Below are 13,603 nucleotides of genomic sequence, written 5' to 3' on the forward strand. Positions count from 1 at the left end.
AACATGTCCTATAGCCAAGCCACATAACATGGTGTTCTTTCTTTCCTCTGTAAATGATGATACAAAGAGTGTTTAATATTGTGATAAAAATTATTTTTTAAAGTTTTTTTATTTAAAAATAAATTAAAATAATATTTTTATCATTACCACATGAAAATGATCCAGTATAATAAAAAATTTCAATTTTTTTTAAATCATGGTTAGATAAAAAAACAAACACTACTTAAATGTCCATTTGTACTCTTAAAACTTTTTTATATATATAAAAAATTAAATTAAAAAGTTAAGAAAAATCTTATCCTAAAGTCTCGCTCAAATCAACCGCTAGTACTTCTTCCAAAAGGTAAAAATAAATAAATAAATAAATCTGTTGATTCGGAACCAAAGTACATGTCGTAAAGAACAAACGAGATGCACTTGAGGGCCTAACTGCTGTGGTCAATCGTGTGACTTGTTTCGCTCCCGTCCCAGGTTCGACCCTCTATGTGCACGCCTGTCACCCCCGCGGTGCCTAACCTGCCCCTGGGCTTGCAGGATGTCCAGTGGGCCGTGGGGAATAGTCGTGGTGCGCGCAAGCTGGTCCGAACACCCCACGTAAATAAATAAAAAAAAAGAACAAACGAGATGAATTATTTAGTAAATCTCAAGTAAAAAAACCTCGAATTTCCAAAATCCTCAACCAAATCTGTCTATCCATAAGTTCCCTCCTCCAACTACATAAGAAACTTAATATTTTTTTTGTTAAAAATTTATAAAGTAAATGAAAAACTTAATTGATAATATTTTAATACTAATTAGAAACCCAAATAAAAATTGTGTTTTTTCAAATACTTAATAGTGTCATCACAAGGTTCGAATTTGGATTTGGTGGTAAATAAATTCGATCCCACGTATCACTGTTTTTTTGTTTAAATAAAGAAATATGTATATAAAAGAAGAAATTTCTCATAATGCAGCCAGGAGGGATAAAGAACTGACAGGAGCTCTTAACGTCATAAATAATAATAATAATGGTGAAAAAAAAATCCGAAAGCAGAGAGGGTTCGTTGCAGTTAAATACGCAACTACCTCTCCATTCTATCCCTCCATCCCTTGCCTGCTCTCTCTCTTCTCATCTCTTCTCTCTCACAGAGTCATTAACTATACATAGAAGAGATATAGATAGATAGTACATTCCTTTGTGATTCTTTGCGATCGCTTAAATCTCTCTCTTTCTTTCATTTCCAATCTCCCTCTCTCTCGAACTTCTACTCTACGTAACGTTTGCTCTTCCATAATTCTCTTTCGTCCCTTGATTACTTCTAATAAAAAGCAAAACCTAGCTAGCACCTCTGTTTTCTGTGCTGTTCTCTCTCTCTCTGCTGACCTTAGGAGCGCTCATAATCCTTTTTTGTGCTGTTCTCTCTCTCTCTGCTGTGCTGCACTTGAGGTACATGCTGCACTCTGTTTTCCACTTTGCTTCGTTAAATACTTTTTTGTTCCTGTTAATTAAGAGCATGGATGATTTTTACTTCAATTTTGTTATCTTAATTCACCCCCTTTTTTTCTTTCTTGAAATTAGAAACAAGATAGATAGACACCCCTTTCTTTTCTAGCCTGATTGGTCTTTTGATGGTATAGAAGGAAGAGGAAGAAACCCCTTCAAGTACTTTGTAGAACAATGGCGATTTTTAGGGCATCTCCAAAGAAAAAGTTAAAATAGCATTTTGAAGTTAAATAATTATTCTTCCATGTTAGTTAAAAGCTAAAATTATGTTATCAATTTAGCTCTTTTAAATAGCTTTTTTTTTATTAGAAATGCTCTTAGCGTTTTTTTTTTTTTCAATTCACAGATACGTGTTTTTAAAAATTTTAAATTTTTTTGTTTAATTTGTTTTTTAATATTATTATATGATGTAATGATATAAAATTATTTTTTAAAAATAAATAAATATAATTTAAATATATTTTCAAACAAAAAAAATACTTGCCAAACACAATCAGCCACTGTATCATTTTTTTTACTCTTTTATTTCCGTTTTAAAGATTTGGTTGTTTTTCGTTTTGTTAATTTAATTTTCGCTGTTTTTATTGTTGTTTTTAATTTTCCTGCGTCAGTTCAGTTGTCGTAATGACGTGTGGCAGTGGACCTTACCTTTTGGAACATAATTAACACTTTCATGTCTTTTTCTTAAACCATCTTTGTTGGACACTCACATGTCTAATTGTCTCAACAAGGTTGAGTCAATGGTTCACTGCAAACAACTTCCAGAAGTGTTTTTTTTTTTTCCCTTCTGAAGTATTATGTATGCTTTGTATGCCGATTTATTGATTGATTTTTGTTCTATAAATCCAGGGAAAATCATGGCAAGGGAACAATTGCAGGTGCTTAATGCACTTGATGTGGCCAAAACACAATGGTACCATTTCACAGCAATAGTGATTGCTGGCATGGGATTCTTCACTGATGCATACGATCTTTTTTGCATCTCCCTTGTGACCAAATTGCTGGGTCGGATATATTACTACCAGCCAGGTTCTGATACTCCGGGAGCTTTACCTTCAAATGTGTCATCAGCTGTTAATGGTGTTGCTTTCTGTGGTACCCTTTCTGGTCAGCTCTTCTTTGGCTGGCTTGGTGACAAAATGGGCAGAAAACGTGTCTATGGTATGACGTTGATGATCATGGTCATTTGCTCCATTGCTTCTGGCCTCTCTTTTGGCAAAAATCCTACCGCTGTTATGTCTACTCTTTGCTTCTTTCGCTTCTGGCTTGGATTTGGCATTGGTGGTGACTACCCACTTTCTGCTACAATCATGTCTGAGTATGCTAATAAAAAGACTCGCGGTGCTTTCATTGCTGCTGTTTTTGCCATGCAAGGTTTTGGAATCTTGGCTGGGGGTATGGTCGCTATTATAATTTCTGCGACTTTTAAGGCCCAGTTTCCTGCCCCAGCTTTTGAAGTTGATCCAGCTGGCTCGACTGTGCCTCAAGCTGATTATGCTTGGCGGATTATTGTGATGTTTGGTGCAATTCCAGCTGCTCTTACTTATTACTGGCGAATGAAGATGCCTGAAACTGCGCGTTACACCGCCCTGGTTGCGAAGAATGCTAAACAGGCTGCGTCTGACATGGCAAAAGTGCTTGAGGTTGAGTTGGAGTCAGAACAAGAGAAAATTGAGAAGATGTCACAGGAAAAGGGGAATGATTTTGGTCTTTTCTCTACACAATTTGCTCGTCGACATGGACTCCACTTGCTTGGAACCACTACCACTTGGTTCTTGTTAGACATCGCATTCTACAGCCAGAATCTGTTTCAAAAGGACATTTTCAGTGCTATTGGGTGGATTCCTAAGCCCAAAACTATGAACGCCCTTGAAGAGGTCTTTAAAATTGCTAGAGCACAGACTCTAATTGCTCTTTGCAGCACGGTTCCAGGTTATTGGTTTACTGTTGCATTTATTGACAAGATTGGCAGGTTTGCAATTCAATTGATGGGATTCTTCTTCATGACAGTATTCATGTTTGCCTTGGCTATCCCTTACCATCATTGGACTCTGCCCGACCACCGAATTGGCTTCGTTGTGATGTATTCACTCACTTTCTTCTTTGCCAATTTTGGTCCCAATGCCACCACATTTGTTGTTCCTGCAGAGATATTCCCAGCGAGATTGAGGTCCACTTGCCATGGTATATCAGCTGCATCGGGCAAAGCAGGGGCAATTGTGGGTGCATTCGGGTTCTTGTATGCTGCAGATGGTATCGGAGTGAGGAAGACTCTTATAGTTCTGGGTGTAATAAATTTCCTGGGAATGATTTTTACTTTCTTAGTACCTGAATCGAAGGGAAAATCACTCGAGGAAATGTCTGGTGAAGTTGAGCAAGAAAACGGATCCACGGCTGAGTCTAGGCAAACCGTTCCAGTTTAGTTAGGCTTTCATACTACGTGGTATCTTTGTATAATCTCAGGAAATTAGCGGAAGACGCAGGGATAAGCGTGCTTGTGAGCATAGTAAGCTCTCAGGGTTCTGCTTATTTTTCTAGCCGTGAATTAGCTGGTCTTAGTTGTAGGAATAATAAGAAAAATTAGCGTTTCTAGTGGCGTGATTCTCACTTTCCTGTACGGTTCCTATAGAATGAATCTCTATTTCACCGTTTACATAACTTTTCACACGAACTCATTATAGTATCGTATTCCTGCACTCTAATAACCTTTTTTAATTATTTTTCTCATGGCTCCTTGGTTTGCTAAGAGTACAGTGAAAACCCAATTCTTCTTGGTTGTTTTGCCCTCGTCTATTCTTAGAACGAACAGGAAAGCATGTGATTTGTTCTTCTTTTCTGGGCACTTTCGTTGTTTTGCATGCGGCATTTACTGGTAACATTCATTGTTCTCCGTTACCTTAGGTTGAGATGTGAAATTAGATCGAAAATTAGGGACACTTTGTCAACCCTGTATGTGTAAATTGTTTCTGTTATTGCTTGCAGTGATGTATTCTGGGCTACTAATCCCTGCATGATTGATGTTAAAGGCAATTTGGTAGTTTAAAGGCAAAGTAATTTCTCCATGTTCCAAGAATTGGAGAAACACCCTTACAGCCACTACACTTCCCGAGGGGTACTAGGCAGCAAGCGGGGCATGAGCCTAGAACAGTCCCAACTTGATCAAATCTTTTCTTAATTAATCGAAACAATCATTGTTTAAGGTGCCTTTAGCATGCTTCATTAGCTAAGTATCACGACGCTCCACCGAGAGCCCACCCCACAGAAGACAGGCATCTTTGAATCTGCTTTAACCTTGGCTTGTTGCTTCTGTCCCTGCTAGCTGTACTTCGGTGCCATCCGTATCGCATTGTAACAAGCAGTAAAAGTCTAAAAGAAGTCTACATAGCTCGTCAGTGCACTTCATTTTCTCATAATCTTCTAAAGATTCGCATCTTTATCAGACTCTTAAGCAGAAACGTTACTTTATGAGCACATAACTACAATTTCCGCACTCCTTTTCTGTAACATTTGTGATTTTTCTTTTATACGATTTTAGATTCTGAATGGACACAAAAGAATCCAAACTTGCATCAATTCTTCCTTCCACAGCCTTTTTAGCAACCAATGGAAAGCATGCCATTTTTTCTCTCGTTTCCACTGTTGTCTGGTCTGTGAACGTTCGGGAAAGTGAAGCTGGACCTGGCAAATTTGTTTGTTTCAGATTGAAGGGACCCCTTGATTAGACCCTTTACCTGCGCAGCTGTCCATGCCCAGCGCCATGACGAACTTGTACTCAACATGACAACGAATTTAAGATGCTACTGACCAACTTGCAGAACACAAAAGGAGTGCAGAATTTGTGGAGCGAAATCACAAGATGGACGATCGTTTTTGAAGGATTTTTTTTTTTTTGTTCTGAAAAAATCTTTGTTTAGCAACTCGTGTAATGACGTTATCCTCCAAGAATAATAGATAATCTAGAGTTTTGTGGTTATTTTTTAAATTATTTTTATTTAAAAATATATTAAAATAATATTTTTTATTTTTTAAAAAATTATTTTTAATATCAATGTATTAAAATAATTTAAAAACATAAAAGAATATTAATTTAAAAAAAATTAAATTTTTTTTAAAACTCCGTTGAAAGAAGCTGTTTTGTCGTAAGGTTGCTAGTTGGATTTTTTAGTGGTTTGTATGTGCTATCCATCATGACTCGTGCCACTTGCCGTAATGAATTCACTTCTGCTACAAGGTAATTAATTGAACTAAAATTTGTTTGGAATGTTTCAATCACAACCACGAACGTATTTTCTTAGAATCTCCAAATGAACAATTTTGATTATGCTATGCAAAAACTTCCATGTGAAAATTAACTTTTGTCTAAACAAAAAGGAGTATAGAATATCTTGCTTTTATGCAAGGGGTTTTCTTCTTTCACTAAAAAAATCTGGCAGATTATTAAAATCTAAACGAGGAATTACGAGAACTATATAATAAATTAATTAATTTTCAACTTCAATAAACTATCATGAAGTTCCAGAAGCAAATGAACGGTAAAAAGATTGTTAATTTTGTTGCATTTTGCTTTTTTAATTAGAATTGTATATTTTAGTTTTAAAGTGTTGTGGTATACCATTTCAGGGTTATGTTGTTTATATATTTGTGTGTATATAAACTTCAAAATATTAATTCAATAAATATAATTTCAATTTAAATATAAAAATAAATTAATTTAAAATTATACAATTTAATTTTCAAATACAAGTAAAAAAATAGGAGTTGAACCAATATGACCTGATCAACTCAATGGGTTTAAAGATAACTTGGATGAACAGTAAAAATATAGTTTGACTCAAAACAAATACAAGACTATATTTTTTTTTCAAAAAAATATATTGAGATGATAACATATTGAATCGACTCGAGTTAACTTTGGTTAATCTTTTAAATCCACAACTTGGATTATAAAACCATAATAACCCAAAATTAAGCAAATCAAAATTGAGAAAAAATCAGTCTAAAAAAAAGACATAATAAAATGATTTAAATCTACTCACGCTAACTCGCGAATCTCGTGACTCAGGTTATGAGATTACAATAATTTCATAGAAAACAAACCGACACAAATAACAAAGCTTAATTCATAATCAACAAAATGTTGAAGATGTTGAGTGATGAAAATATTGAAAAAAAAATCAACTAAAAGATGGAAAAAAAAACTTGAGTCAGTTGGGTTAACTCACCAAACCTGTGACTTGAATCATGAGATCAAGATAACCACACAAAAAACAAATCATGATAAATTATGAAATTTAATATTTAATAAATTAAATGTTAAGGGATAAAATTAAAAAATAAATATACTATTTAGCAGGAACTCAAAGCTAAAATAAAACTAGAATATTCCGAGCAGAAATTTCAGAATGAACCAAGATTTTAAATGAGATAAATATATTCTAGTTTGTTCTATTTCTTCACCTTTATTAAGAAGTTCCAGAGGGCATATGGATAGCCAAAGAGATTAGACAACCTAACTAACTTAAACTAACAGATGTCCTGGTTTGCATGCCTCTGTTCAGTTAATGCCTTAATGGTATTTATCTCAAAAGCAGAAAATCAACTAGGAGGAGGGTTGGCACAGACCTCTAGATTACGTTGGAAAAATTCGATAGGCTTTGGATTAAAAATGAGAAAGTTATCCCAACCATAAATTTCCATCATTATCAATAAAATATATATTAAAGAGAGGATGATTTCACTATTCACCGCTTCATAAAATACTGTGCAAATCTATATGTTGAATTTTCTTTTTCCAGTTTTCTTTTTATATATTGTAGTGATTGGAGATTGCTTTTTTTAGCTTGTTTTAATTTGATTTTTATTGAGTTATTGTGATATAAAAAATATTTTGATATTGAATTGATCCTTGATTTTGTAAAAATAAAAATTTAATGGGTTTATACTTTTCTGTTATTGTTTCTACAGTGTTTTTGTTTTTAGTTCTTTGAATTATTTTTTTATTGTTTTTTGAAAAAAAATAATTTTATCTTTACACGTTGTATTGAAGATTAAACTTAATAATTTATTTTAATTTTTTTATAAAGTTATTGTTGTGTATAAAAAAATATCTTGAAATTAAGTTGTTTGATTTTATAAAAAAAAAATTGTTTTGATTGTTTGTGAAAAATGAGAATGAGCGAATCAAAATTGACGATGAGAGCAAAAAGGATGGTTTTTTTTTTTTGTTATTATTCAAATCACGCCTTTTAAACTTTTTTGCCTTCAGAATTGTTTTGAATTTCTTTTTGGTACTTTTGGTTTTTGCAATTTTTGTTTTGGTCCACAACTTTATTTTAATAATATTTTAATTTCTAAATTTAAAAGAAAAGAAAATCACTGGAAAATAAAGAAAGAGAAAGAAAAGTTGATGCTTGGCCAGTCTCGACATTGAAACAGAAAACAGTTTTATTTATGTGTTCTTTCCCATATATTTTGTCATGAAAAGTATACTGGGGCTAACAAAGAATGTTTTTTTTTTCTAATTTGATTTTTTATTTTTTCGTACTAATCTTAGGGGTGTTTTAGAAAAACACCCCTAAGATTTAATTTTGTTTTGAATAAAATTTAATTATCATATATTTTTCTAAAACTATTAAATATAATCAAATAAACAAATTTAAATAGCATAACACGGCACAAGATCAAGGTTTTTTATTTACATTTATTTCATAGTTTTCTAATTTAGTCTTTGATTATAATTATGTTTATTTTTATTATTTATTAGTGTATATAATTATTTTTTAATTTGATTAAATACCCACGTCAAATTTTGGTTCACATCTCAATTTTTTCTTTGTTTTAAAAAAAACATCAACAACTCCCTCATATATATTTTCTTTAATGTTAAAATTAAGTTTGGATACGGTCCTAAATTTCCATTCCATACCTTTTTGAACTTGAGAGGAGGAACTCCAAAGTTTAAATATTCTTTGGGTTCCGAAGACCAATTGGGTTGCATTTAAGCTCGCCAGCCATTGAAATGGACCGGCCTCAACGATAAGGAAATTGACCTAGGCTTCTGCCAAGCATCAAATTGGATCATATTTCTCTGGTCCAAAACAAAAAAACAGAGAACCACATTTTAAAGACTCTAATTGGTCTCTGGGCTGACCTGTCTACGGGCAGATGTACAGAACCCCACTGTCTTTTTCAGGCCCCTCAAGAACCTAGGTCATTAACATCCAATTTGTTTTTATATTTTAAAAGTACTATATATATATACTGATATTAAAAATAATTTTATAAAAATATAAAAATAATATTCTAATCCTTTTCGACAAGGGAAAGGGGTCGGCGATATCTAGGGTGCAAGTACCCACAGTATGGATCTTGGGAGACGTCTCCTCTGCTTTGCACCCTTGGATGTGCCAAATTTCCCTCGATGTTGCTTCAATGATGCTAATACTTGGCCACCTGAGTCTGCCAAGTGATGTTCATTTCCCTCGAATGGCATGAACTTGAGGATGACTAACGCGCTAAAAGAAGACACACAAAATAAGAAATTATTTTACATTCATGATTTTTTTTTAAAAAACGAATGTATTTAATTAAACCAAAAAAGAAAAGAAAAACTTAATTTCAATATGCACATGCCTTTCCTTTGTTACATACATATGTATGGACCATTTGGTATGGGATTTCAAATTCCCCCGTGAAAGCAATCTTGATTGCTTTTTTTTTAAAAAAAAGTATTGTTTTGTCACTAAATGTCAAATTTTAGAAGAAAAAAATATATTTATCAAGGTATAATATTTGATAAATCTAAATTTAACGAGTTTAAAAAATCTTTAAAAGCAATAAAACACTTATAGTTTCAAATAATGTACTCAGAATCCTGCTTTCATAAGCTTGGCCTTATAAAATAACCAAAAAACATGAGTTCAGTTTAGGAAAAAAATCTAGTTTCTATATGCTTAATTTTATTTTTTTTACTCGTTTAAATATATAAAAACTCTCTAAAAATCCACGGTAATATTACTAATATCAATGTTATATAAAAGGTAGTGTATAAATTGTTTTTAAGAATACAAATGACACGTCTACATTACAAATCTTAGGGCCAAAACTTAAAATTGCTCGAGGGAGAGGCAGGGACAAAATTGTTTTTACAAGGGTCGAGGCATTGGCAGCCCTCTATTTTCACCACTGTTTCTATCTCTGTTATTTTCATCTCTCACAACTACATGGCTTAATTTCTTGTGGGCTCTTTGACATGCGGATTGATTTCAAGAAATGTTATTACTTCTTGTTATTGCTAACAATGTAATAGCTATTGTCTAAGAAAGTGGTGTATGCACTTAATATAAAAAAAATATTGCATACATAGAGAAATTATGTGCATGGAAAAGTTTATAGTTGTGACTCTTGATAATTTTTTTTAAAAAAGATGCATAGAGGTGTGTGTTGGTGTAAAATTAAACAAATTGAAAAAATCATGATTGAATTGAGGCTTGAAAAGTTAGGTTTCTAGTTGTTCGTACATAACCCAACATGCCCAAAAAATTATAAAGTTCACCCATCTTTGCCAAGCCAAAACAATCTACATGTGATTGGTGTGTGCAATGTAGGCTTTAATGAATAGTCAACTTATCACCTTCAAGCATTGTGTATATTTCACTCTAGCCTTTAACAGTGGCCTTTTAAAGTATTCATGAATTTATCTTAATGAAATTTTTTATATAATACCAGGAATGTTATTATCGAGTGTGTTTATTTTTTAGATAGATTTGTGGCTGTGATTTTAAAAAAATATTGTTAGCTAAAATTAATTAGATTTAGATGCATGTTTTATAAAAATTATTATTGAAGTTTACATGCAATAAAAAACATATACTAACATGTTTGGTAGTTGAGGGATTGCGGTTGTTTTTCAAAGTGCTTTTTACTTGAAAATACATTAAAATAATATATTTTTATTTTTTAAAAATTATTTTTTATATCAGCGCATCAGAATGATATAAAAACACCAAAAAAATTTTAATTTGAATTAAAAAAATTAAATTTTTTTAAAAGCGTTTTTAAAACGCAAAAACAAACAGTGTTTTACGAAACTTAGTTAAAAAAATATTTAAAAACTGCTTTATAAAAACTGCATTTCAAACTCAATTTTTTAATGGATTTCACAATATAAAATATAATTTTTACAATTACCAAATATCTTATTATGTTTTTTACACCACAAATATAAAAACAAGTGCAAAACAAACACAGTCTAAAACTAGAGTGTGTACTTAGGATCTTATTCTCTCTTATTCTCTTTCTATCTCTCTCTATCTCCTCTTACCCTTATCTTTTTATGCCATCTTAGTTTTATAGCAATTGGATTTTATTTTTGTTTCTTGCATCACCATTGAATATTCAAAAAAAAATTAGTTTGATTTTTGTTCATTATAATTCATTAAAGAGGAATTTGGATAGGAGATGTGAAGTGACTAGCCGTTTAGGAATTATTTTTGTGAATTTTTCATACATCATCAAGGAAAATATAAAATCATAACCTCATATAAAAGATTTTTCTTTATATATATATATATATATATATATATATATATATATATATATATATATATATAAAAGCAATCAAGAAAGCTGTATCACAAAATATTCTTAAATGATAAACAACAACTAACTACATTATAGGAAAACTCATAATCTCCAGTTTCATGCAACGATTCCTTCATATATATAGAGTATCCTCCGTTGTTAAACAAACAAACAAACAATCAAACTTATAAATGGAAACTCCTTCCTCCCAAGCCAGCTTCTTTACCTAATAAAAAATGAAAAAGAAAAGAAAAGGGATCCTCTTCATAAGTGAGAACCAATCCAGTAGGATGGATACTCGCCGGCGCTGCTGCAAATCTCTCGATGCCGTACGTGCACTACCTATACTGTACAACACAAGCATGTCTACTCGTCTAAGCCCCCTGTTTCTTTTTTGGCCTTCATGTCAAATCAGCCACATTCGCTACCCATGGATGTCCTGCAAATAATTAAACACATGTAATCAAATTACTATAACAATTATCTGGATTCAAAGCCCAAAGATATTTAAACGATGAGCATTTTGATGAGAATCTAACTCTTAAATACAAAATCTAATTTTTGTTTCTACTTACTTAGCACCTGTTCAGCAGAAAATCGCCTGGAAACATCTTTACAAAGTATCCTCCTTAAAAGATCCTTAACACTTGCTGACACAGACTGGAAAACTCTAGCAGGAAACCTCAAATTCCCCCTCAAAACGGCCTCAAAAATCTTATCCGCTGTTTCTCCATAAAACGGCGGAAATCCAGCTAACATTATGTACAACACCACCCCAGCACTCCACACATCCACCTTCTTTCCATACTCTCTCCCCAACAAAACCTCAGGGGCCACGTAATACGGTGTCCCCACTACACCACTCACCATCTCCCCTTCCATTGCAACCTCGGCAGATCCAAAATCCGCCACCTTAACTGTATTCTCCTCGTCAAATAAGATGTTGTCAGGCTTGATGTCTCGATGAACGATGCCGTACGTATGACAGTGAGAGATGGCTTTCATCAGTTGAGTAAAAACCACTCTGGCTTCGTTCTCTGAAAGAACGCCATTGGTGATTATCAAATCGTGGAGGTCTTGATTAGAGCATAAGTCGATTACCATATGAAGGTGAGTTTCGTCCTCGTAGAGGTTGTGGAGTTGGATCATGTGGGGGTGAGGAGAAAGGAAGTGGAGGGTCTTGGGCTCTGTTAAGAGGCATTGCGAGTCAAGGGAGTCCCCGGAAACGAGGCTCTTGACGATGGATTTGACAGCGAAATAGTCTCCGGTGGAGCGGGAGATGCATCGGAAAACAGTACCGAATCGTCCACGGCCGATCTCCTCGCAGATTTGGTAGTCTCTGTCGAGCGCCTCGCTCATTGTATCTGTTTTTGTTTTTTTTGTTGTTTGCTCTGTTATGTCTCTGTTGCTGCTGTGATATAAGCTGTAATCTTGTTCGGTGGTGTGTATCTTGGCTGTTAACGTTACTTAAGGAATGTTTGATGGAATATTCAGCGGAGCATGGATCTAACGGTTGGAAACAACAGTAACCGAAAGAGCCGCTGCATCAGAAACAGGTCTGTTAATAAAACGACGGATAAAGCCTTTTCCTTTAGTGCATTGTTTGAACTGGACTGGAACTCTAGCTGTATGGGTTGTGACAGTTTTTTTATTTGAAAATATATTTAAATAATTTTTTAAAAATTTATTTTATATACCTTTCATGCATTGAACAACTTTTACCTTTTCTTTTTCAGTTTTTGGTACAAAAACAAGATCTTCTAGTTTTCCTTTGCTGAAACGAAGTCTGGTTTTTACCGGTCACATATTATGGATTTTTTTTATTAGCATTTGATACCTGCACGAATATAAATTGTAATATCCATGTTAAATTCGTAATTTAAATTGCACAATAAATTACCCTAAAAAGTTGTACGAAAAGGAAGAAAGTAATACACCATGCTTGCTCTTCCATTATAAGAAATCAGGGGCGGTCGAATGTATGAAAAAAACATTCTTTGATTACATATCATATTTTTGGAACCACTGATGTTTAATCACATTAGAGACACCATGAAATTTCTTTCACAGTCAGTATGATTTGAGCCTTGGGATTCTCTTCGATGCAAGATAAGTGGGGGTCTTCTAAATGCTATTTGTTTTTTTTATTTTAAAAAAAATGTTTTTAAAAAAAATTAATTTTTTTTTTATTTTTAAATTATTTTAACGTGTTAATATTAAAAATAAATTCGTTTCCTCGAAACTTTCATGTACTCACTGTTCACCAAAACTTGTGATAGAATGTTGCGGTAGAGACAAATATATCGTGGTAAGCAAAGCTCCCTTTCCGTTTCAATCAATTAATGAACATTCGGCCTTGAAACATTATCAATCTTCTTTAACCCCCCAAGCTCCTGCTAGCCCTTAAAAGAAAGAAATGGCACGGATGCAAAAACAGGAGAGAAACACGAATCGTTAGCCTTTATTTGCTTCCTTGGAGACGGCATGCCTACTGATTGCTGCCCAAATTCCAAGCAGAATGTGTAAAAAAATACT

At 33.2% G+C, this 13,603-nt stretch overlaps 2 protein-coding genes across 3 annotated transcripts; one reads left to right on the plus strand and one right to left on the minus strand.

The window, feature by feature from the left end:
• The first annotated feature begins 1,039 nt into the window (after window positions 1–1,039).
• Window positions 1,040–4,144, plus strand: LOC133697515 (inorganic phosphate transporter 1-4-like). Its single transcript, XM_062120128.1, has 2 exons — window positions 1,040–1,429; window positions 2,336–4,144. Exon 2 carries the CDS (start codon window positions 2,344–2,346, stop codon window positions 3,907–3,909), a length of 1,566 nt encoding a protein of 521 aa, XP_061976112.1. The 5' UTR covers window positions 1,040–1,429; window positions 2,336–2,343; the 3' UTR covers window positions 3,910–4,144.
• A 7,034-nt stretch (window positions 4,145–11,178) lies between these two features.
• On the minus strand, window positions 11,179–12,669 carry LOC133695857 (phosphoenolpyruvate carboxylase kinase 1-like). 2 transcript variants are annotated; one of them, XM_062117822.1, is made up of 2 exons: window positions 11,651–12,669; window positions 11,179–11,507 (listed from the first exon to the last, which is right to left on the minus strand). In XM_062117822.1, the coding sequence occupies exons 1-2, from the start codon at window positions 12,425–12,427 to the stop codon at window positions 11,493–11,495; spliced, it is 792 nt and encodes a 263-aa protein (XP_061973806.1). In that variant the 5' UTR covers window positions 12,428–12,669; the 3' UTR covers window positions 11,179–11,492. The 2 variants fall into 2 exon arrangements, with proteins under 2 accessions (XP_061973806.1, XP_061973805.1); XM_062117821.1 differs by having other exon boundaries at window positions 11,644–12,669.
• Window positions 12,670–13,603: the final 934 nt, after the last annotated feature.

This window comes from Populus nigra, chromosome 6 (assembly GCF_951802175.1).
Source record: "Populus nigra chromosome 6, ddPopNigr1.1, whole genome shotgun sequence".
NCBI lineage: Eukaryota > Viridiplantae > Streptophyta > Magnoliopsida > Malpighiales > Salicaceae > Populus > Populus nigra.